This window comes from Bactrocera dorsalis, chromosome 1, assembly GCF_023373825.1.
Source record: "Bactrocera dorsalis isolate Fly_Bdor chromosome 1, ASM2337382v1, whole genome shotgun sequence".
Lineage (NCBI taxonomy): Eukaryota > Metazoa > Arthropoda > Insecta > Diptera > Tephritidae > Bactrocera > Bactrocera dorsalis.
Window position 1 is genome coordinate 92,874,478 of NC_064303.1, and position 21,571 is coordinate 92,896,048.

Here is a 21,571-nt window from a genome sequence, read left to right on the forward strand (position 1 = left end):
TATTTTGACCGCTTTCAATTTAAGATCTCAACGTAAAATGCGCCAAGTCATTCCATAAGTCAGTCGGAGTTGCTTCGAACGGCGCGGAATCGACGCTCCACGGTCTTCACGTACACTCTCAGCTACGACTGTTATATTTTCTTCACTGTGTGCTGGAGGTGATCTATTCGGGCGAATATTGAATGCCGGGACTCAAGATGGTTGATGGTGTTATGAATAGTACGCTCAGTAGACCGATTGTGGTGACCATAAGTTGTGCGAAGCGCACGAAACACATTCTTTACAGAACGTGAATTATCGCAATACAGTTGAAAGAGTTGTAAACGTTGTTCAGGCGTAAGATTATCCATGATGAAATAATACTGAACAACAAGAACATGACAGCTTAACACGACTCATACGAAAAAAGTACCTCTACTTGGATCACCCGTTAAATAGCAAAAATATATTATATATTGTTTGTATATTAATTGCCTCCGCTTCACACCAAAATAGTAAAAATAAACTAGTTTTGTTGTTGTATATAAAAATAGGCATATTTTCTAGCGAAGCCAGAAAAGTAGCACATTTTAGTCCTCTGAACATTCGTCCGCAATGGGGTATTAACTTTTTAGGTTTCACGCATGGATAAGGTCGAAATCATAGTATCAGTGGAGAACCCTTTTAAGGTCCATCGGATACTCAAAAAATTAAGAGACTAGTTCACGTATATACAGACAGACAGACAGACGGCTCATTCTCTTGAACTTACTAAACCGTCAAAATTCCTGCATCTTTCCAAGAAATTAGTTGCCTCTGCACCCGACATGTACTTCAATTTCGGTTCGGTTTGAGCACAGCACTTCCTTACTTATGGCACTATCAATGCTGAAATATAAACTACTGCGTGATGATGAATACGCTACTCATTCATTGATGGTAGTAAAAATCAGCTTCTATGGCGGTCTCTTTTGATTGTGCGCCTCTTCTACTCAACGAAGAGTGTATATTTTTAATTTGGTGATAACCGGACGGACGCTTGACACACGATCCGTGATAAGAGCAGTCGGCTGGCGCACCAAGTAGATTACCCCCGGTGATCCAATTGAGCTAATAATTCAGTTTCAAATCAATACTCAAACGGAATAGACTGACTAATCGGTGCGAATGGTGTTTGATATGGATTAGTGGTTGACGAAATTTTAAAAAAGTAAAGACGAATTTGAAAAAGTAAAGACGAATTCGAAAAAGTGAAGTCGAGTTTGAAAATAAAGTAAAATTTCAGAAAATATTCGTATTTGAAAATAAACGATCTTTACTAAAATACAACAAAAAAGTGTGTCTTAAGCGTTCAAACAGTTCAACCAGTGAAGTGGTGATGTGAAAAATGGAAAAGTAAAGTATTGCGATGCAATTTCAAGCGAGAATTATTTTCGAATTCAGCAAAAATAACCGTAATATTTATTGTTTTATTTTCTTTAGAATTCTGCGTCAAGTAAAATCGTTTTTCAAAGCCTTATTATGTTTCCTAATTGCCTGCTGCCTGTTGCCGATGGTGATATTGTCCTTTGTATGTAAGTACGGTGATCATGTGTGCGCTTAACTAACAGACATGATCATCAAATTGTGAACACAAATATACAAAAATCATAAAATCATTGTTATATTGAAAATCGAACGACAAGGAGTTTTTTTTTAATAAAAATAATACTAATATTACTTTAAAAAATTAATAACATAAAAGAAAAAAATGAGCGTAAAAAATATTAAAAATCTATGGAAATATTATAACAATAATATGAACTGCATATTAGGGTGGTCCTTAAGAAAACAAATGAGCGATTTTTTAATGGTTTTAAACATATAAAATACATAAAGCCAATGAAATCAAATCACAATGTGCAAAAAATAGTACGACTTTATTCATAATTTCAAAATTCTTAATTTATTCTCCAAACTCTAAGTCGTCCCGCTCAAAGTAATCCCGTTCTGCCCCAATAGCTTGTACCAACGTTTTTCCAATCCTCGAAGCAGTCTTCAATTGATTCAAAATGGTTTCCCCGAAGCGGTTGTTTGAGTTCGATGGACAGCCGGAAGTCACACGGAGCTAAATCAGGTGAATACGGTAGTCACGGTGCTATATTGGGTGAAAATTAGACTAGAAACTCACGCAGAATCATTTCAGTATGCGACGGTTCATTATCATGGTGCAAAAACCAAGTGTTCTGGAACCATAATTATGTCCTTTTTTGCGAATAGCTTCGCGAAAACGATGCATATAATAACTCAATTAGTATCCCCTGTTGATAATTTGGCCGGTCGGAGGGAATTCGGAGTGGACCACACCTCAATAATTGAAGAAAACAAATTGGCAACATAGCCTTGATTTTTGACACGGTTTTTTGGGCTTCATCTCACCTTTGCCACAATATTCGGCGGATTGATCTCAGTTTCTGGGATCGTAGGCATAGATCCAAGTCTCTTCGCCAGTAATAATACGTTTCATGACATCCTGGTGGTCGGAAAGGATTGTTTCACAGACGTTAATGCGAAGCCCTTTTTCCAAAAAAGTTAATGATTTTGGAACCAATCGTGCTTTCTTTCTCATAGGCAGAAATTATCTTTCAAAATGGTTTTCACTGATCTTTCTGATATTCCAATGGTGCCAATAAGATCTCTGATTGATGGTCGTCGATTCTCAAGCACCAATTCCTTTATTTTATTGACGTATTAACCATCAGTTGATGTTTCTGGCCATCCTGAACGTATCGGCGCCAGAAATTAATAAATACTAAACATTTATGATTATTTTGATGTGACATTTGGCACAGAAGTCACTGGCAATCATACCTAAAAAAAGAATATTTCGACCAATGACCTTCGCCCGAAATTTAAATTCAGTCTTACTATTTTTTGCCCAGAGTAGAATTAAGTGATCAAACTATCAGTATGTATGTACATATAACCTTTTTAAAATCGAAACAATAATTATACCCAAACTTTGTGCACCCACTGTATGCATGTCTTATACAAAGAGCCTCTAAACTCTATGCACAAAATCGTATTCATGTATTCGGGTGGCTGCACAATTTTCTATAATATTCGCTGATAACAAATGATTGACTACAAACAAACCCATGCACTAGCAATCAAATGTATTTATGTACATATACATTTTGTACATAGTCCACCTATCAGCTAAATAAATTAAAGCAATGTGAAGGTATTAGTGATAGCCGGTGTCGCGCACCGTCTCCAGTCTACAAAAGTTTCAAAAAAAATGTTTATTTTTATTCTAAATAATGAAATACTATTTCGGATTTAAAGTTCAAGGCCAGATGCAGGGAAATACAACAACAAATATTGATAATAATATTATATATTGTAGAATATGCAGTGATTTCGAAGCGATGGGAGGAGGAGTGTTTTCGAAGTCGAATTGTAAGGAAAGTAAAGTTGACTTCAATTGCTTAAACGAATTGGCTGTTAGCCCTTGAAAGGATGGATTTTAAAGCGGACCATCAATATTATCGAGCAGGCAAAGATCTTTCTAACTAAAAGGAAGTTGCACTTTAACACAGAGAATGAGTAGGACTATAGTATTGGATATGTATATGCATTTGTGTATACATAGCCGGAACCTACCCAACTAACCGATCAAATGAAATAAATCACAGTGAACTTTGCACACTTCTCGAACTGTGTCAACCATAAGCGTCATCAACAACAACAATTACACAATTACAACAACAAAATAAAGTCAGTCATTATGAACTTTGAATATTTCTATTACTCATTAATCGCCTTCTGCTGTGTGAAGATAAGCAAGCATTGGGCCTCACTCAATAAAAATTGTAAACAAAAAGAGAAAAGCATAAGTACATTATGACAAAAAAGCTCCCGGAAATCTTAATTAAATTCTCTAGTAAATTATATTTCAAGAAATGTAAACAGCCTGGTAGCATGATGAATTTTTCTATGCTGGATTCTAGTACTACATATAACCATATTTGGAAGGCGATCAGCCTGATCCCATTTGGGGATGCTTCGTCATGGAGCCTGAATTTACCGACCGTTGTGCCTAAGATACTTTCTTTGCCCACCCTGGCGGTAAAGTCGCTGCTTCTTTTTATAGCCAAGGACCTACATCGCCCAACACACTTCTTGGACGGCGGTGATGTCAGTCTTTATCTTTACCAGCTGGACAAGAGCACCTTCCCAATTAAGGGACCGAATATTCAAGGTGCATGCCCTTAAATCGTAATCTTTAATACGTTTGCAGTGGCCGTCATCCAAAGGTGGGGTCTCTCATCCGCGACTGTTTTGATCTATTCATGGCAGGTGAATTTTTACTATACAGGCAGGTCACAAATTCACCGAACCAACCCTGGGGAGGGATGTTTCGCCTACTCACTACCTAGAGCATACTTAGTCCAAACCGAAGTCGTGAACTGCTGGAGCCATATGTAAACGACACGATTCTGGCCACTCTCAAGTGAATGGCGCTGAGAGAACTTTCCTCACTTGCGTGAACTTTTACAACTTTGCTTCATCCATTCAATTTTGTGTGCGGAATCATATTTCTGGTGCCGAAAAGTTTAAAGTTGGAAAAGGCTTTCAGTGACAATTCTTTAATTAGTACAAATTATTGAAAGAGAGTCCATAACGCGTTGACGACGAATCACGTCTAAGACGGCCATCAGCATCAACTGATGATCAACACGAATTGAGAATCCACGATTAATAGTAAGCGATCTTACTGGCATCGTTAGAATACCGGAAGAACCAGTGAAACTCATTATGAAAGATCTTTTGGACCTAAGAAAAGTAAAATTTTTCGAAAAACAGCGTCACATAAACGTCCGTAAAACAATGCTTTCCAACTACCAGGGTATTTGAAATAGTATTATTACTGGGGATGAGTCGGTGTAGGACAGGTATTGTGGCAAAGGTGAGCCGAAGCCGAAAAACACGTCAAAGCAGGTCAAGATTCAAGGTTATGTTGGCAGTTTTCTTCCATAATCGAAGCGTGGAGCACTCCGAATTCCTTCCAACCGTCGATTTAGCTCCGTGTAACTTCTTGCTATTCAACAAACTCAACTCAAACGACCACTTCGGGGAAACCGAAAAAAAAACGGGGAAACCGTTTTGAGTCAATTGAAGACATTAAAGGTGAATCGTTACGCGCATAGAAGGCAATTCCGGAAATTGACTTTAACAACTAATTCAAGGATTGGAAAAAACCTTGACACAAGTACATATGTATATCGGGACGAAAGGGGATTACTGCCCCCCAAGCATGACTTAGATTTTGAAAAATGTATTAAGAATTTTAAAACTACGAATAAAGTCTTACTATTTTTGCCCATGATAGTTTTTTGGTGCATATGTAATCAATTGTGCTTTTAATTAATGGAAGTATATGCATGTACATATACGAGGTATGACAATTAAGTAATGAGACTGATTTCATAAAAACCGTATATTTGAAAATTATTCTACAACTCTGCCATCCCCTTCAAAGTAGTTCCCTTGGGCAGCTATACAGCGATTCCAGCGCGTTGGATGTCCGTAATCGACTCAAAATGGGTTCCTTTGATCACCGATTTTGTTTTAAGAAACAAAAAAAGTCACAGGGTGACATGTCGGGCGAATAAGGCGGCTGTTGCAACACGGCGATCCCTTTAGAGGCCAAATACTGGGACACGCTGAGGGCGGTGTGGCACGGCGCGTTGTCGTGATGAAGGATCCAGTTACGAGCGATGTCTGGGCGCACCCTGTTGACTCGTTTTCGCAATCTTTCGAGTACTTGGCAATAGTAGACTTGATTCACAGTTTTCCCGGTGGAACGAATTCTTTGTGGACGATTCCACGGCTATCAAAAAAGGCAATAATCATCGTTTTCACCTTCGACTTGCTCATGCGAGCTTTTTTCGGGCGGGGGGCGCGCGGAGACAACCATTGTGAGCTTTGGCGTTTGGTTTCCGGGTCGTATTGGAAAAACCAGCTCTCATCGCCTGTAATAACTCGATCAAGCAGCGTGGGATCGTTTTCCACAGTCTTCTGCGACGGTCATTCGATGCTGCTCTTGATTTCGTTTTTGCATTTTCGTGACGAGCACTACAAACACACGTCTACTCAACTTGACGGAGCAGGCGAACTAAACAAGCTAGAGCGGTGGTACATACATATATCAATGGAGAGATGAGGGATGCCGGAGAAAGGGAATTTCAAGGTCACAGGTTTACCACAAGCGCGGCAATAAAATCAGTCTCATTACTTAATTGTCAAACCTCGTATACATGCATATGTATAGACAAGAATCTTTATCGCCAAATAAAAATGCACAATTCAAAGAAGTCAAATCTACAATCTTCCAAAATAGATTTATTAGCACTGCTCTTATCATAATGCAAGCTATGAATATACATAAATAGAAATATATATATACATACATATATATACATACATACATACAAACATATATGTACATATATACTATATAAAATAACATTCAAAAGCACATTTGTTGAATTCCGAATTAGATCCGGCATGCGGTCTAAAATTCAGATGCCAAAACGGCGCAATTGCATATACAGTTAGACATAGTATACACATACAAAAGCATTTTACTATTTAATATACACACTTATTATGTAGTCATATATTAGCTTACATCTACAAACACCCTTTATTTCATAACTCCGTCATTAAATCAATGCATTTCAGGTGTCCACTACAGTGATGAGTTGGTTAATTATGTGCTTAGCATCAAATACCCCACACTCACCATCTCCAAATCCAAGAAGATTCGTACTTTTGTCGATACACCACGCAATGCGGGAATATTTCACTTTCTTCTTCAAATTAAAGGTCAGTGTGACTTTGAACAAATAAGACAGTACTATGCCGACAATCTGACGGATGCGCGTGACAAAGCTGGCTACTTGCGTTTTCCGAAATTGCGCCAAAAACTGGTGACCTGTTGGGGTCACTACGCTTGGGTGAATGATAATAGGTGAGTGTTAAGAAATTTAAGAACGTAAGGAAGAGTCGACTTTGAATGGAATTGAATATAGGATACTCGCGAAAACTTTAGGATGGTTCCATATAGGCATCTCACTCATTGGCAGGAAAATATGTGGTACTATAACGAGAGGAAATTGAAAATAATTTTTCCTTATACAAGACATAGAGGAAGTTGTTGATCAATTTCGTCATTATTTAGAGCAAAACCCTCTTTGCGGTGCGGATACAGATGGAAAAACTAAGCACACTACCTTTTTCTGGATTGCGAAACTTTAGATGAATACAGTGAATGAGAGAGGGGTGTAGGTCGGGGACAATTCCTTCCGAATTCCAGAAGTGCTCAGGGGTCTGCCTTCTATATCTTCCTCCGGCCCCGGATTTCTCTAATTTTGAAAGTTATAGTCTACGAGACTGACGACATCTACAATAATCTTCCCGAATAGGAGCAGATAAGTCCAATGTCATACTTGGACAATTACAAATCAAACCTTTGCAGCGCCAAAAATTCGTGGAAATGGTCCAAAAATCTGCTAAAGGGAGAATTAATTCGTATGGATGGCTAAAGCAGTGAAAACCAAATGACTTTAACTTTTCACTCAACGAAAGTGGGCAGTGAAGAATGGAGTACCAGACACTTCTTCCGCAGGAAACATTTTAAGCATTACCACATAGGTAACCCCACATATGTGTAGGAAGACATGAGCTTCACTAAGGCCAAGAAGCTCACTACACCTCTTCATGGCATTAAGTTAGGTTAGGTTAAACTGGTAGGCCAACAAGTCTCTTATAGACCGGTTTTTGGTCATGGATACCAGATGGAGTTCTATTCCTAGGTCCAAGACTATCCGTACCTTTTCCAGTGTATCATACCGTGGGGGCGCCCCCTGGTGCCCTGCTCTAAACATTTCCTGCAGTATTCTCGATCTGATCTTCATGGTATCAGTACTTTACTACTTTCCCATAATACACTACAGCTCTAAGAGTATTCGACGCAGAACCCGCCGTGAGAAGCAGAGGAAAAGAAAGACCTCTACTCCGTTTTAAAGATCAGGTGGAGAAGGGCCTGGCTACACTTAGACTTTCCAATAGCCGCCAAACTGCGAAAAGTAAGAACGACTATATCTATGCCAATAAAGAAGAAGAAAACGATAACCCCAATGCTTTTATAGGATTGATAAAACATTTCTGTAAATAGGTTGCGTATCTGAAGCAATTTCTTCAAAAATCTAGTTAGTCCAATATACTGAAACATTTCTAGGAGATGCGATGAGAATTCAGAAGGACTTACCAAGTTGTAAGAGGCTTGATCTTGATCCACTGTTCACCATTCATCTGGATTCTAATATATTAGCGCTTTACCGGTAACTTCAAAATACATTTCACTCGTGTCTTTCTTCTTTCAGTTCCTTCAATATAAACAATCATGTTGTGCTGAGTGCACGCACGTATCGTGGACGTCCAGTGAGCGATAGTAATATACAAGATTTCGTAAGCGAATTGGCCACTAAGTACATACCGTCCGACTTGCCACAATGGCAAGTAATCATTATACCGACTGCGACGACTACGTCCAATACAACGAATACAACAGAGGCTGAAAACGAAAATATGACAGCTGCGACACAAACCATGGTTCGTATACTCACTTAATGATCGCTGGTGAACTCTTTTTTTATTAAGTTTCTTCTTGTAACCTTAGGCCGATCACTACTATGTGCTCGTGAAAGTGCACCATCTAATCATAGCCGAAGAGGAGGATTTACATATTAGCGAAATCTTAATGTTGCAGGAGAATGGACGCAAACCAATCATAGATATCGATCAATACGGTGGTAGACGAAAGTCACAAGCGCTATCCTATTTCGTGCGTGAACCCGTGCACATACGACGTCTGCTCCAACACATTGCCGCGCAGATAGTGAATGCCTGGAATGCTTTCATCTATGAGTTTGAGTCGCTAGAGACACCAGATGGCTATAGGCCCGTGCATATTACGAACGTTACGCAGCTGCTGTCGGTGCTACTGATTGTCACCGTGAATGTGTGCATCGATTATTGGCGCACAATGCAATTGCGTCAGAAGCTGCAACGGCGCTACAATGTGCAAAAAGATAACTATGGCCGTCTCAGAATATTCACGATGTTGTTGATGAAGGAGATCGAGCGACGCAATCTCTCATGGCAGTCCGCTTGGATGTCGATCTGTACTTCGTGGCATCCAACGAATATTGTGAAGACTTGGACTAAATTCTTGTGGCGGCTCAACATCAACAATACCATCTTGTTGCCCTACCGCATCTACTGCGAACTGATGGCCATACGTGAGCTCATATTCCGTGGACAAACTCATCTAACGCACACGCATGTGGGACGCATATCGATTTATCTGCCAATGTTGTTGTATGCGCAAATCGAGTTTCTCACGATCTGCTATGAAATCTTCAAAGCGCCAGTGAATATTTACGAAGAACTCTTTGTGAAACCCTCCAAAGAAGCGAATATTCTACAATTGAAGTCATATTCGGGTCGTAAAATAGTTTCATTCTCCAAGTCCATCAATGCCGCCGAATTGCGTCAACGCCACAACTTTGATGCGACGACTTGTGAATCCGACTTCATACTGGCCTGCCTCGCTGGCGCTTTACGTGATTACTTCGCCGTGCATAGTAGTCAGGCGCCAGTGCCACAGGTGCTCAATACGACGTGTCGTACCATTGCCAAGGGTTACTTCACGGAGAACACAGGCAATAAGGCAGAGAACATTGGTGGTGTGGTCTTTCTACAATTGCCGTTGCAGGCGCCCAGCCGTGAGCTCGTCCACAAAGTCCATACGATTGTGGAGGATATACGCCGCAAGCAGATCATGATCTATTTGGCGTCATTGGGGCAAACACGCTTCGATCTGTTGACCGCTTTGTTGCCGCGTGTTTTGACGAAAGTTTGTTTGAATTTCTTCTCGCACAATTTTCCCGTTACCATTACGGAGATACACGGCGCTACGTCCGACTTTGAAACACTCTGGGGTCATGTGGTGGAGGATGTATTGCTCTTCAGACCGCCGCAATCGAAAACTTGTGGGTGTTTCTTCAATTGTTGTGAAATATGCAAATTATCTCAAGTAATTTTTTATGATTTCTTCTAGGTTTATCTTTGAATATACATCGCTTTGGAGATCGATATCGTCTGGCGATAATGGCCGACACGCAACTGGGTCCGGATCATTCTCAAATATCTCGTGCATTTGAAAATTATATTGAAACATTGCAACTATGAAGGGGTTCCAACTTATTCATTCATTTCTGTGATTAAATAATTTTGTAATAAAAGTCGGTTAACGAAATTAAAATTTTAATAATTTAATGGAGTGAGGTCGGTATTAACTAATGTCTAGTAAGCACTTCCAGCAACCAGTCTGAATCATTCATTGAGTCACGTAATCCGTTCCCAAGGCAGTCGGATCAACGACGTCCGGCCAAGGACTGTCAACTCGGCGTAATTCTGCCGCTACAACAACATCAGAACACTCAAAGCTGAGGTAAAGAGAACAACAGAGACAAAGCTGTAGATCGGGTGTCAGTCAGTTCTAAGGAAAAAAAATACCACTTCGTAGGTCATGCATCATGATCGTGTATATACTCGCAAAATGTTTATATTTTATAAAATACATAAAGGCCAAATGTATATTACACTTTGTTTTGAAACGATGTCAGCTACAGCAAAAACTTAACTTTACATCAGATTCACAAGTCAAAACGGACAGATATTTTTGAGATTAGAAAAACATTTTTATGTACAAATCAGTAATTTGAAGCTTCTTTTCTCTGTTGTATATATATATTTTGTAAATCATTATTAAATTAGCCTTTAGCAATGGACAACACGACTGAAGACTATCGTAATCAATGGAAACACCATTTTTTAGATCACATGAAATCGAAATTACAAGTAAGCGGCAAGGGCAGTTAACGGTACAATCAATATTTATTATTGCTCAAACTTTCAGCCAAGTACCGGACAGGCATGCCAAGAACATACGAGTCACATGAGCAAAATACCCGAATATGAGAGCTACAAACAGCAACGCCGACAGGCACAACGCTCCAGCGGTGGGGATGCAGATCGGGCGCTCTACGATATGCCTTATCCCGGTCACAGCAGTCAGGCCGACAGTTATCGCGGCAGTAGTTACAACGAGAACGGCAACTTTAATCGTCACTACCAGCCCAAATCAAAGCAAGCGCCGGCATTACCTTCGTCTAGTAACGCTAACTCACACAAAATGCATGGCATGGACGCCAATGTATATTTATATGAAACTGATTCCAATATGGGCGGCGTTGGACCGGGTTCCGAGGAAAGTAATAAATCACAGAAGTCTTCAAAAACTGTGGTTAGCAAAAAGAGTTCACAAGACTTACGCAAGATGGTTAAATCGCAGTGTAAGCTACACGAAGTGATTGATGAGACTTTGAAACAAATGTGTACTACCGAACCGTATACTTACACTGAAAGTGTTAATGCTAGCACGAAGGAACAGGCGGGGCAAATGGGTTTGCAGAAAACACCGGGTTCGTGCAAGCGTTGCACCGATAAAGTGTATGCACGTTCAAGCCAAAAAGATGTGATGACTGAAATGTCCAAAGGTGACTTTCTTGAATGCCGCTCAGGTGATACATTAACTATATCGGTGGATGATGTTGTGAATTCGAAAGTGATTAATCCGATGATACGTAAATTACAACGCATGTATTTGAACAACTTGCGCGAAGAGATGTCACTGATGGAAGATTTGGAACGTTTGCCACACAAAGTAAATGAAGTTTACAAAGCCACCATATTTAAACAGAAAGAATAAGACGCTGTTCGGTAATGTTACTTGAAGAAAGTTTCTTGTGGAGAATGCGTGAAATGGGCGTTGCGCATTTTAAATACATTTATTTCTTTATAAATACAATTCATCGACGCATTTTTTCGAATAAATACCATTTCTGATTTTCGCACCAAACTGTATATTTTCGATTTCAACTAACTGCAATAAACAAAATCTTTATATTTAACGGTTTTAACCACTTCTGTAAAGCTCCTTGCAGTTGTTCAAAAATTCTACCATCATATTGTAGGCGTCTTCGTCGAGTTCCGGATCATCTTCAGCAAATAAAATGGACTATAAGACATAAGCAAATTAAAAAATGGCATACTTTAGTATTCTTGCTTTAGCTAAATACCTCTTTAGCATCGATAACATCACTACCCATTGGCTTGCCAATGATTTCCACCCAGCTGCCGCTACGTCCACCGGTAGAATCATGCAGTTTGACGCGAATTTTTTGTTTGTCCGTCGACATGCCCACCAGATTTGTGCCGGCTTCCTCTTCAATGCGCAGGAATATGCTCACATTTTGACCATTGAATTTCCGCAGCATGCCACCATTTACAAATGTACGTCCCTCAAAAGATGGTGCCATTTTTGAATAATTTTTGCAAAAAAATAAATAAATTTAAATAGTAAGGAATAATATAATGCAATTACAAAAAATCCGCCAAACGATGACAGTGGACGCTAAAACAGCTGTTAGCAGTGTTGTAAAGCGTAATACGGTGCTAATAGCAGAGACCGTATCAAAGAGTCAGAGAACGTTTATCATCGTTTACGTTCTCTGAAAGAGTTCTTTAACAACTTTTATGCAAATATTGCGTTTAATTGAAATGCGCGTTGCATTAAATAGTTTTATATTTTAGATAGTTGGTTTTGGAAATATAAAACTCCTTTATTCTGCTTTTAATAAAAATTTACAGTTCTAATACTAATTGGTTTTGAAACTACGGCAACTTTCCACAGCCAATCGGAAATTTTATTTTCCAATTGGACCAGCAACCCTGACATTTAATTTTTTTCGCGGCAACCCGGTAAATGTACAAAAATCAATCGAGGCAAATCAAATTCTGCTAATGCTGCCAAAATTTTCAATTTGAAAAAATTCTAAATAAAAATTCTTTGCAAAATTCGCTCATCTTTATTAAATTAAATATTTTGTACATCATGCTAAGATCTTGCAACATAAAGTCTAGTTTTTAATTGAAACATTTGTGAAAAGTGAAGAGATCAAAAAAACAATTTATATAGAAAAGTGTATGGAAAACCGTCAAGTCGCTTTTGTGTTCATTTTTTCACACCGCCCCGCTATCAACGCAAAAAAACAACATCAGCTTAAAATTGCTACATTTGCCATCGACGTCGCCGTCACCGTCAACGTTTTCCGGCAGCATAAACAATACAATTGAAGTATTTAAATTTATTCATTAACACAGCAAAATTCAACGGGCCATTGATTTTTCTCAGTTGTTTGAGCAAACTGCTGGAATTTTCAGCGTTTGGAAGTAGTAGTGCGACAAAAAGCTGCTAAAATGAGTAGGTTACCTTGTTAACAATGTACATTACAATTAAATATATTTTTATTGTTTAATTAATTTTATTTTATACGCTTTTATGTCAAGGATAAAAGTGCCTGTCATCATGATGGTTAGGAACGATTTGTTTTGACTATATTTTTTACTGAATTCTATCAATAATATACATATATTTTTTGTTTACACACTGTGTGGTATGTGTTGCGATGTCGTCATCACCGACATTGCCGCAGGCGCACAACAACAAATAATATCCTTAAATAGGAATGGGAAGCGCGGGGTAGGATATTAATGAAGTGCCGTGTCTCTATTATTCTTAACAAGTCCTTATACTTGTTTAAAAATGCATTAATTGACTTAATATCGTTTCGCATGTAATGTATATTCTAATATTTTATTTGTGACATAAATAGAAATTAATATTGATTGTAGTTTACAAACGTGCATATATAAAATATTTATGAATAAATACATGCATACACTTAATTATTATAAAGCCACTGAATTTTTTATTTAATTTTTTAATTTTTATGCCCTGAATATTAATTTTAATTATAAATGTTTATTTTTTACTTTTTCTATTATTTATAAATATATGTAATTAAATTTTTTTCTTCTTTAAACTGCATAACATTATACAGCGGCCTACAAATATTGTCCATAATTTTATTATTCATCCTTTTTTTATAACAGGTGAAGAGGAGAACGATAAAGTCACTTTGGATCTCTCGCGAAAGCAATTGAAGAAAGTGCCAAAACAGGATGATGCCCAAAATGTGCGTGTGCTCAAACTGGACGAGAATGAGCTGCAGAAAATTGACAACATCGACTCCTATTTGAAAATTGAAGTTGTAAGTGCGCATAACAGTATTCAAAACTATAGTAAAAATCGAAAAACTATATTTTATAACACGTTACAGCTTTCACTTAGTAAAAATCAGCTGCTACGCATGTATGGCGTTTGTCGTTTACACTGTCTGCGCGAACTAAATCTCTCGTTCAATGGCATACTCTCCATTGAGGGCCTGAAGGATTGCATACATCTGAGGCATTTGAATTTGGAGGGCAACAACATTAAAACCATTGAGCATTTAAATAATAATATTAAATTAGAATATTTAAATTTGGCTGAGAATAGTATAGGCAGTATATCGGATATATCGTTTTTGAAGAATTTAAAGGTATGAAAAACAAATAAAAATTTATATTTGAAAAAAATAAAAATAATTTCAAAACAATTTTTTTTCTGCTTTACAGGAATTATATCTGCAAGGCAACCGCTTAACGCATCTCCGACAATGTGATAAATATTTACCCGTATCCTTGGAAATTTTAACCTTAGCAAAAAATTCTATTAGCGATTTAAATGAGATCTGCACGCTGTCTAATTTGTCTAATTTGCATAGTCTAACGTTGAGTGAGAACCCATGTATTATGATGACTGGCAACGCCGAGTATGTTTTGTTTATGTTTACAAAATTTTGCTGCATATCTTAATAATACTTACCACACATTTTTTACAGTGGCTTCGATCATCGTCCTTTCGTATTGAATTGGTGTATGAGCTTAAAAGTGATTGATGGCTTTGTAGTAGATCCCATAGAGAGGTATTTATACGCATAGATATTTTAAAATATATATTTATTGTTCTTAAATTCAATTGCAGCCTCAAAGCGGAATGGCTCTACAGTCAGGGGCGTGGGCGACAATTTCGCATTGGTGAACAAGCTACCTTGGCCAAATATTTAAGTTCTGTTTGCCCACTTATTGGCAAAGCTTTGGAGAATGAAAATGAACGTAAATTACGTTTGATACTTAGCAAAGCTCAGCAGCACCAACGACAATTGCAAGAGGAAATTTCAGAGAATTCAAATGCGTCGAGCAATAATTCACCTTCTTCGTGTAGACGTAAGACCAGCAGTCGCATACAATCCCCGAGATGTAAGAAAATATGCACATTTACTTAATTGTAACTCACATCTTAATTTCACCTCTAATTTCCTTGTAGTTTCACGTTTAAGTGGGCGTCAAGGCTCACCTGACTCAATGGTGAATAGCTATCATGGCAACACTTCAAGTGAAACGAGTAAGTAATTTGAATTGTAATGAAAATTTTTTAATTTTTAAGTACTTGCGTAAAAATTTTCTTTTAGTTACGAACAATATAAATCACACAACACCGATGACCACTTCTTTGATAGAGAATATCAAACATGATTCGATGCTAATGTCACAAAGCACATGTGATAGCTCAATAACCGGCGGTGGCAGTAATATGAATACACGCACGAATAATTCACAGGAATCTACGCCTCGCACGATAACGCCAAATCCATATAATGGTTAGTGAGTTTGAAATTTGTTGGTTAGGAAATGTTGTTTTTAGGTTAGGAAATTTTTTAGTTAATAATGTTTTGATATGAAAGTAATATTTTTAGTTCAGAAAATGATATTTTTAGCTTAGAACATGATATTTTTATATGTTTGAAAATTATATACTTAGTATTAAATATGCTGATTTTAGGTTAGGTGTCGTTAACTTACCGCACATAAACAAATTATGTTGCTATTCGTTCACTTGAATCTCCGCTACCTCAAACTAACGGTATTTTTCTATATTACAGATCAAAATTATACCAATATGCCCGTTAACGTTGGTGGTCCCTTGGCTGCGGCCTCCAAAATGGTGCCCGTACCAGAGGCGCTCATGAGTCCAGATGTTTGTCCCGCCGCTGTGGCGCAACGCGTCACCGTCAACGCAATCAATACGCAAATGCAAAATTCAAAAACACACAAAAACAAAGGTGATTTCCGTTTGCTGTCTATTTTTTATATTTTTCATTTCGGCATACGATATTTTTGTATCTTGTATTTTTACAAATTTTTTGTTGTATAACTGTCATTTATTGTTTGTAAATATGAGAGTCATCGATATTGAAATCGTTTTAGATAACAAACTCAATTCACCGAAGATGCGCAGCCCGCACTTGAAACGCAATACGGAACGCTATAGCCCCAATATGAGTCCACGACGTGGCAGTAGTACTTCGAATATGACACTGCAACATAACAATGTATCGAATTTGAATCGGGCCGTGGCCGCTCATGCGCAGGCTCAAGTGGATAATCAGATGAAGTCGCGTCTAACGGGCAATTCGATGCATGTGGTAGCGCCGGATACCGGTTCGGGCGGTATCAGTTCGGATGACGACAGCGATCACATAAACATTGACAAGCTGAAAACGATACGCAACAAGGCGGCACAGCGGTAATGCTAAATTATTACGCTGCTGAGATTTTGAAAAAAAATTATTTTAATTTACATTTATAGCACACAACAACAACAGAAAGAGGCTAGTGTGCAACATGCAGAGAATCATGCTACAGAGTCTTCGGCGGTTGTTATACAAAAGATTTGGCGCGGCTATCGTACACGCAAGAAAACCAAGGATATTGCCGAGAAGCTGCTTAAGATACGCACACACGAGTATATTGAGTAAGGAGAGATAGAAACTCACCCCTTTTTCATTTTAATTGTTAATTTTATTACTTTTTGCTCTACTTGCAGCAAACTTACCAAAGACATGGAACTCACCAAAGCGCAGCTGGAAAACGAACGTAAAATACAGCAACTACAAATGCAGGCTATTAATGCGCTGTGGAAGAAGGTCTCCACAATGCAGGGTGGCGCAACAGTTAGCAGCGCCACAACCAGTATGACTGACAGCGCCGCAACTGCTACTGTGGACGGCGGTAGCAATATCAGCGTTTCGACTGATAGTGGGCGTACCTTAGCGCTGGATAACAGCTCCACCGCCGCGGTGCACGACTTGGCCAAGACGTGTACAATGCTGACCAATCAGGTAAAGTTGTTGTTTATCTCTTCATATAAAACTCTTTTGTATAAAATTGGCCAACAGGTGCAACAACTGCAAGGCTCCATGCGTGACATACTCAACTGCCTAACGTTATTCTGCAACTTGCCGCAGGAGAATGTCAAGAAATTGCTTTCAGCTGGCGTAGCCGACGCACTGGCCACCAATGAGAAACGCGATTGCGCTGCTACGCAAACTGAAATCATCGCTGTGCACACACCACAAATCGAGAATCAAAGTAATTTTCCATTCTCAAAAATACGCCCATCAACATTGCCGCTGGACAAGCAGAAATGTGGCGCTGGCGCTAGTGGTGTGGGAACTGCAAGTCAACAGCAGACTGTCTCAACGAGCGTTGGTTGCGGCATGCAAACGCAACCATACCAATACTTGCAGCATGAACAAATCACCGAAGTTGCTGAGCCGACAGAGCAGTTCAATGAGAGCGGCATACAAAGTGAGGATGTGCGCAGCGTGGATGAGCAGGGCGATACGTGTGGTGAAAAATCCGATGGTGGCAAAGAATAAGCTGCAGTTTCTTAATTTTCATTAAAATTTAGTTGCGTGAAGTGAATTACCCAAACAGTATAACGGTGTATATATTTGTTGGGTGTGTGTATATGTGGAAAAAGTTGAAACTCTTCAAAAAGCAATTAGTTTGCGCCAAAGAACGTCGTGTTATATGCGCAAAAAAGATCTCAGCTACGGAATGTTTCTATTCCCAATCCACTCTCTATTTTATAAGTGCTATGCTTCTTTGTGATTTTTATACATTAGCAACCTGAATTAATTTCGGCGTCCACTCTCAGCCTTTGATAGTGTACATTTTGAATTTTACTCTTTTTTTTTTGGTTCTTTTGTGGTATTTATTTGGTTTAAGCAAAATTTACAATTTTATGTATCTATTTTTATGGCTAATGATTTGTTTAGGAATTTTCCAAAATGAAAAATGCTAAAATATTACAAACGGAAAATTATTTGTAAAACAAATAATGTTTGTACTCTTTTTTATTGAATTTCGCGGATTTAGTAATGTAAATGAAACCAAACATTGATATGTGTGAACACAAGCTTGTTTTAACAGCTGTTCTTGTGCAGCAAGCAGAAGTGTAGAAATAAAGTTTTTATTTACTTTTAAATTTAAAATTTACAAAATAACACCAAGTACATGCATTGAACGAGAATTCAATGTTTATAGCCCGTTTTGGTGAAAATCAAAATGATTTAAGAGATTAAGTATACAAAGTTTGTGGCTTCAACGCTTACATGGCTATGTGTACAATGAGATTTTTCGCATACTTTTAAGCATTTACCATTTATAAACATAATTTATTAATTTTAATTTAGTTCTAAATTTAAATTATTTTTATTTGCATACCATTGCTTTTAATTAAAAGAAAATTACTATTCGTTGATAAATGTAGTGGATATTTAGCTTGGTCAACGACTTGTGAAAAGCTTAAGGCGACGTCCACTGAGGAGCACTGAATATGCTTTATAACAATTAAGATTTAAATAAATGCTTTCACTCATACAATTTAGCGAAAAATATTCATTAATACACAAAAAAGTTAGTGCTATGCTTACGAAAATAAAATTGCAAAAACGAAAATAAAAAAAATGTACATTTCGAGCTTTTGCACTTTTTACTGATTTATACACTCTAAGTAACATTTGCATCTTAAACATTGCAGAGTTTGAATAAAAATGCAAATAAAAGCAAAATTTGGAAAAAAAATCAACGCAGAAAAACTTTTGTTTCGCTCCTATTTATTACAATACAAAACCTAGAAACCTATTCAATTAACATATTACTGAAATATTTTAGCTCTAAATAGTTTATAATATACATACGCAATTGCATAGTTGCAAAAATAGCGCAAATTAGTTAATAGCACAGTAAAGCACACATTTGTTGATAGAATAATGGCTGAGGTTGCTGCAGCGTGCAATACGTAACGCTGCATGACATTTTTAATCGTCATCGCTTGTGTTCTCTTCCCCATCATCGTCTTCATCGCTATCACAATCTTCCTGCGGTCTATTGGGATTTCTCATCAACAAGTCATCACCGTCTGTGTCTTCGTCGCTATCCATTTCTACTTGTTCGTGTTCACGTTTTTTGCCAAACGCTTTTGGCCATACTCCCGCCTTGGTGTATTCCTTTATGTGTTCGGGTGTGAGGATTTTACAAATTTCTGCCTTCACTTTGTCACCCTCTTCGATGGGTTCCACGAGCACATAATCACCACGTTTAACCCAAACATTTTTACGAAACTTATTCGGCATAGATGCTAGGAAATTTTCCGTATTTGCTTCGGCTGTTTCCACTTCGTGCAGATTATTGCCACGACTACTGACCACCCGCACAATTTGTTGCTTCTCGGTGGGCAGCTCGAAATCATCTTCCATCATTTCCTTAAGCACATGTTTGCGACGTACAACGCGAGACATTTTGCAGCGCTGGTGAATTGTGAAAATAAAATTGTTAATTTGAAATGGTGCTTCTAAACAGTAAGCTGTGCGGTGTTTTACACCGGATACAATAAATGTATATTTCACATACCTTTAGTGTATTCAAGATTTCAACTCAATTCGTTTTCTTATATGTTTCTTTTTTATGCAATGTTGTGCTTGTAAATGCATTTAAAACCAAGTTAATTTGCGAAAATTGCCGCAAAATGCGTGCTTTGGAATTTTTTGTTAACCACGAAAAATTCACTACAATGACAATCAGCTGTTTGTGCATGAGTTGCCAGAGTAAGTGGAAACTTTATTTATTTCGGAACGGAAATGTTGGCAGCCCAGAAAGTAACGGGAAATCATCCGGTTTTGCAGTTCCTCGTCCGTCAGTGCGTGTATTAATTCGTAAATTTTTATTTGTAAGTTTATAGTTTAAAAGTGTGTAAAAATATTTAAAAAAAAAATGTGTAAAGTAGTGCAAGGGAAGTGCGCGTAATTAAAGTTATATAAAATTCGGTTCGTGATAAGGTTTTAAACGTTTAAATTGTGTTTGCAAATTTGACTCGTATAGCGTTACTTCCGCAGCCATTTTCAAATCGGTCGGTCGCGTCGGAAATGTAGTTCGTTTGTATAAAAAGTTTGGTTAATTCGCGTTAAATATTCGTGTGTGTGTGTGTGTTATGCGTCGGGAAACAAGTTCGTTTGTATAAAAGGTTTGGTTAATTCTTCGTTTAATTCGCGTTAAATATTCGTGTGTATTAAAAATATGGACACAAGTGAAATGCGTCGTTGGAGCCCTACGTTCTTGCTTGTGCTTGTGGGTTTGCGTAAAGGTTAGTGAATTTATTACATACATTCTTATGTTTCTCTTTACATGTGTATAACCCAGCATAGAAGTTGTAGATGTAGGAAGTGCAAGTAGCTCGCAGCCATATTTACAATTCCATTGCAGAAAATCTGTTCTAACGTACTTAAATTATTGATTGCGTCTGCCAAAAACTGACTTTTGCTACATTATTTAATATACATACATACATACATATACAGAAAAATGCAAATATTTTATATTTCGTTACCATACACTGCAGTACGATTATAATACTATGAAAGTATCTTCTCTTCTGACTGTTTTTATGAAATGTATTCCTTGTTTTTTAGAAGTAAACTATTATAAAGAGTTATCGGTATAAAAGCTGGCTGATTTCATAAAAATATAAGACGGTTTATAGGACCTTCTGGATCTCCAATAATAAACACAGAACAAGTAGACAGTAAAGCTTCACAATTGCATTTTTTTATTCTATGGTTAAAATAGCGCCATAACAATAAGACACTTTTATTATTATTGTTTTAATGTATGTTTAGCACGCCTTTGAAGTACTGAACTCAAATTCGACTCCCATCCTTATTTTTCACATTTTGTAACTGCTTGCTTTGGAAATAATTGTTATTCATATAAAATTTACTACAATGTCAATCAGCTGTTACTGTGCTGCCAGAGCGTATGAAAAATGTATTGAGCTGAAAATGTAAATATATTTGTATGGACGTGCATGCATACATACACATATGCAAAAACAATATTGAATTTCGGAACGGAAATGCAGTTGCCAACGCTAGATGCGGCAGGAAACGGTTCATTCATGAATATTTCCTTCCTTAAATGTATTTTGGCAGATACTTATGGAAATTTTATGGCTTAAAAGTGAATAATTTATTTTAAAATTTATTATCATATTATTGAAATATTTAATACGGAAATAATTATATGAAATTTTATTTCGGACTAGATTTTATGCATACAAATATTGTAAATT

At 37.6% G+C, this 21,571-nt stretch overlaps 5 protein-coding genes across 6 annotated transcripts; 3 read left to right on the forward strand and 2 right to left on the reverse strand.

The window, feature by feature from the left end:
* Nucleotides 1–1,099: 1,099 nt before the first annotated feature.
* LOC105223504 (uncharacterized) lies at nucleotides 1,100–10,354 on the forward strand. Of its 2 annotated transcripts, none has more exons than XM_049446840.1 (6): nucleotides 1,100–1,374; nucleotides 1,462–1,553; nucleotides 6,709–6,997; nucleotides 8,412–8,640; nucleotides 8,708–10,082; nucleotides 10,151–10,354. In XM_049446840.1, exons 1-6 carry the CDS (start codon nucleotides 1,367–1,369, stop codon nucleotides 10,279–10,281), a joined length of 2,124 nt encoding a protein of 707 aa, XP_049302797.1. In that variant the 5' UTR covers nucleotides 1,100–1,366; the 3' UTR covers nucleotides 10,282–10,354. The 2 variants fall into 2 exon arrangements, with proteins under 2 accessions (XP_049302797.1, XP_049302798.1); XM_049446841.1 differs by having other exon boundaries at nucleotides 1,214–1,374; nucleotides 1,462–1,549.
* Nucleotides 10,355–10,751: 397 nt separating this feature from the next.
* Nucleotides 10,752–11,863, forward strand: LOC105223502 (uncharacterized). The gene is made up of 2 exons (XM_011201242.4): nucleotides 10,752–10,953; nucleotides 11,012–11,863. Exons 1-2 carry the CDS (start codon nucleotides 10,879–10,881, stop codon nucleotides 11,861–11,863), a joined length of 927 nt encoding a protein of 308 aa, XP_011199544.2. The 5' UTR covers nucleotides 10,752–10,878.
* Nucleotides 11,864–11,993: 130 nt separating this feature from the next.
* On the reverse strand, nucleotides 11,994–12,577 carry LOC105223503 (uncharacterized). The gene is made up of 2 exons (XM_011201243.4): nucleotides 12,234–12,577; nucleotides 11,994–12,172 (listed from the first exon to the last, which is right to left on the reverse strand). Exons 1-2 carry the CDS (start codon nucleotides 12,471–12,473, stop codon nucleotides 12,071–12,073), a joined length of 342 nt encoding a protein of 113 aa, XP_011199545.1. The 5' UTR covers nucleotides 12,474–12,577; the 3' UTR covers nucleotides 11,994–12,070.
* A 301-nt stretch (nucleotides 12,578–12,878) lies between these two features.
* Nucleotides 12,879–19,028, forward strand: LOC105223500 (uncharacterized). Its single transcript, XM_011201240.4, has 13 exons — nucleotides 12,879–13,417; nucleotides 14,110–14,267; nucleotides 14,337–14,597; nucleotides 14,674–14,870; nucleotides 14,940–15,023; nucleotides 15,083–15,357; nucleotides 15,425–15,502; nucleotides 15,570–15,758; nucleotides 16,041–16,220; nucleotides 16,366–16,684; nucleotides 16,748–16,912; nucleotides 16,985–17,279; nucleotides 17,337–19,028. Exons 1-13 carry the CDS (start codon nucleotides 13,414–13,416, stop codon nucleotides 17,817–17,819), a joined length of 2,688 nt encoding a protein of 895 aa, XP_011199542.2. The 5' UTR covers nucleotides 12,879–13,413; the 3' UTR covers nucleotides 17,820–19,028.
* Nucleotides 19,029–19,044: 16 nt separating this feature from the next.
* LOC105223501 (probable RNA-binding protein EIF1AD) lies at nucleotides 19,045–20,019 on the reverse strand. The gene is made up of 2 exons (XM_049446848.1): nucleotides 19,858–20,019; nucleotides 19,045–19,754 (listed from the first exon to the last, which is right to left on the reverse strand). The coding sequence occupies exon 2, from the start codon at nucleotides 19,743–19,745 to the stop codon at nucleotides 19,266–19,268; it is 480 nt and encodes a 159-aa protein (XP_049302805.1). The 5' UTR covers nucleotides 19,746–19,754; nucleotides 19,858–20,019; the 3' UTR covers nucleotides 19,045–19,265.
* Nucleotides 20,020–21,571: the final 1,552 nt, after the last annotated feature.

Coding starts and splice junctions, on each gene's coding strand:
- LOC105223503 (XM_011201243.4), bottom strand. CDS start 12,473: ATGGCACCATCTTTTGAGGGACGTACATTTGTAAATGGTGGCATGCTG. Junction 12,173..12,233: donor ATGTTATCGATGCTAAAGAG/GTATTTAGCTAA, acceptor TATGTCTTATAG/TCCATTTTATTTGCTGAAGA.
- LOC105223500 (XM_011201240.4), top strand. Junction 14,598..14,673: donor CGTTTTTGAAGAATTTAAAG/GTATGAAAAACA, acceptor TCTGCTTTACAG/GAATTATATCTGCAAGGCAA. Junction 15,503..15,569: donor CAACACTTCAAGTGAAACGA/GTAAGTAATTTG, acceptor ATTTTCTTTTAG/TTACGAACAATATAAATCAC.
- LOC105223504 (XM_049446840.1), top strand. Junction 1,554..6,708: donor GGTGATATTGTCCTTTGTAT/GTAAGTACGGTG, acceptor AATGCATTTCAG/GTGTCCACTACAGTGATGAG. Junction 6,998..8,411: donor GCTTGGGTGAATGATAATAG/GTGAGTGTTAAG, acceptor TTCTTCTTTCAG/TTCCTTCAATATAAACAATC.
- LOC105223501 (XM_049446848.1), bottom strand. CDS start 19,745: ATGTCTCGCGTTGTACGTCGCAAACATGTGCTTAAGGAAATGATGGAA.
- LOC105223502 (XM_011201242.4), top strand. CDS start 10,879: ATGGACAACACGACTGAAGACTATCGTAATCAATGGAAACACCATTTT. Junction 10,954..11,011: donor ACATGAAATCGAAATTACAA/GTAAGCGGCAAG, acceptor TCAAACTTTCAG/CCAAGTACCGGACAGGCATG.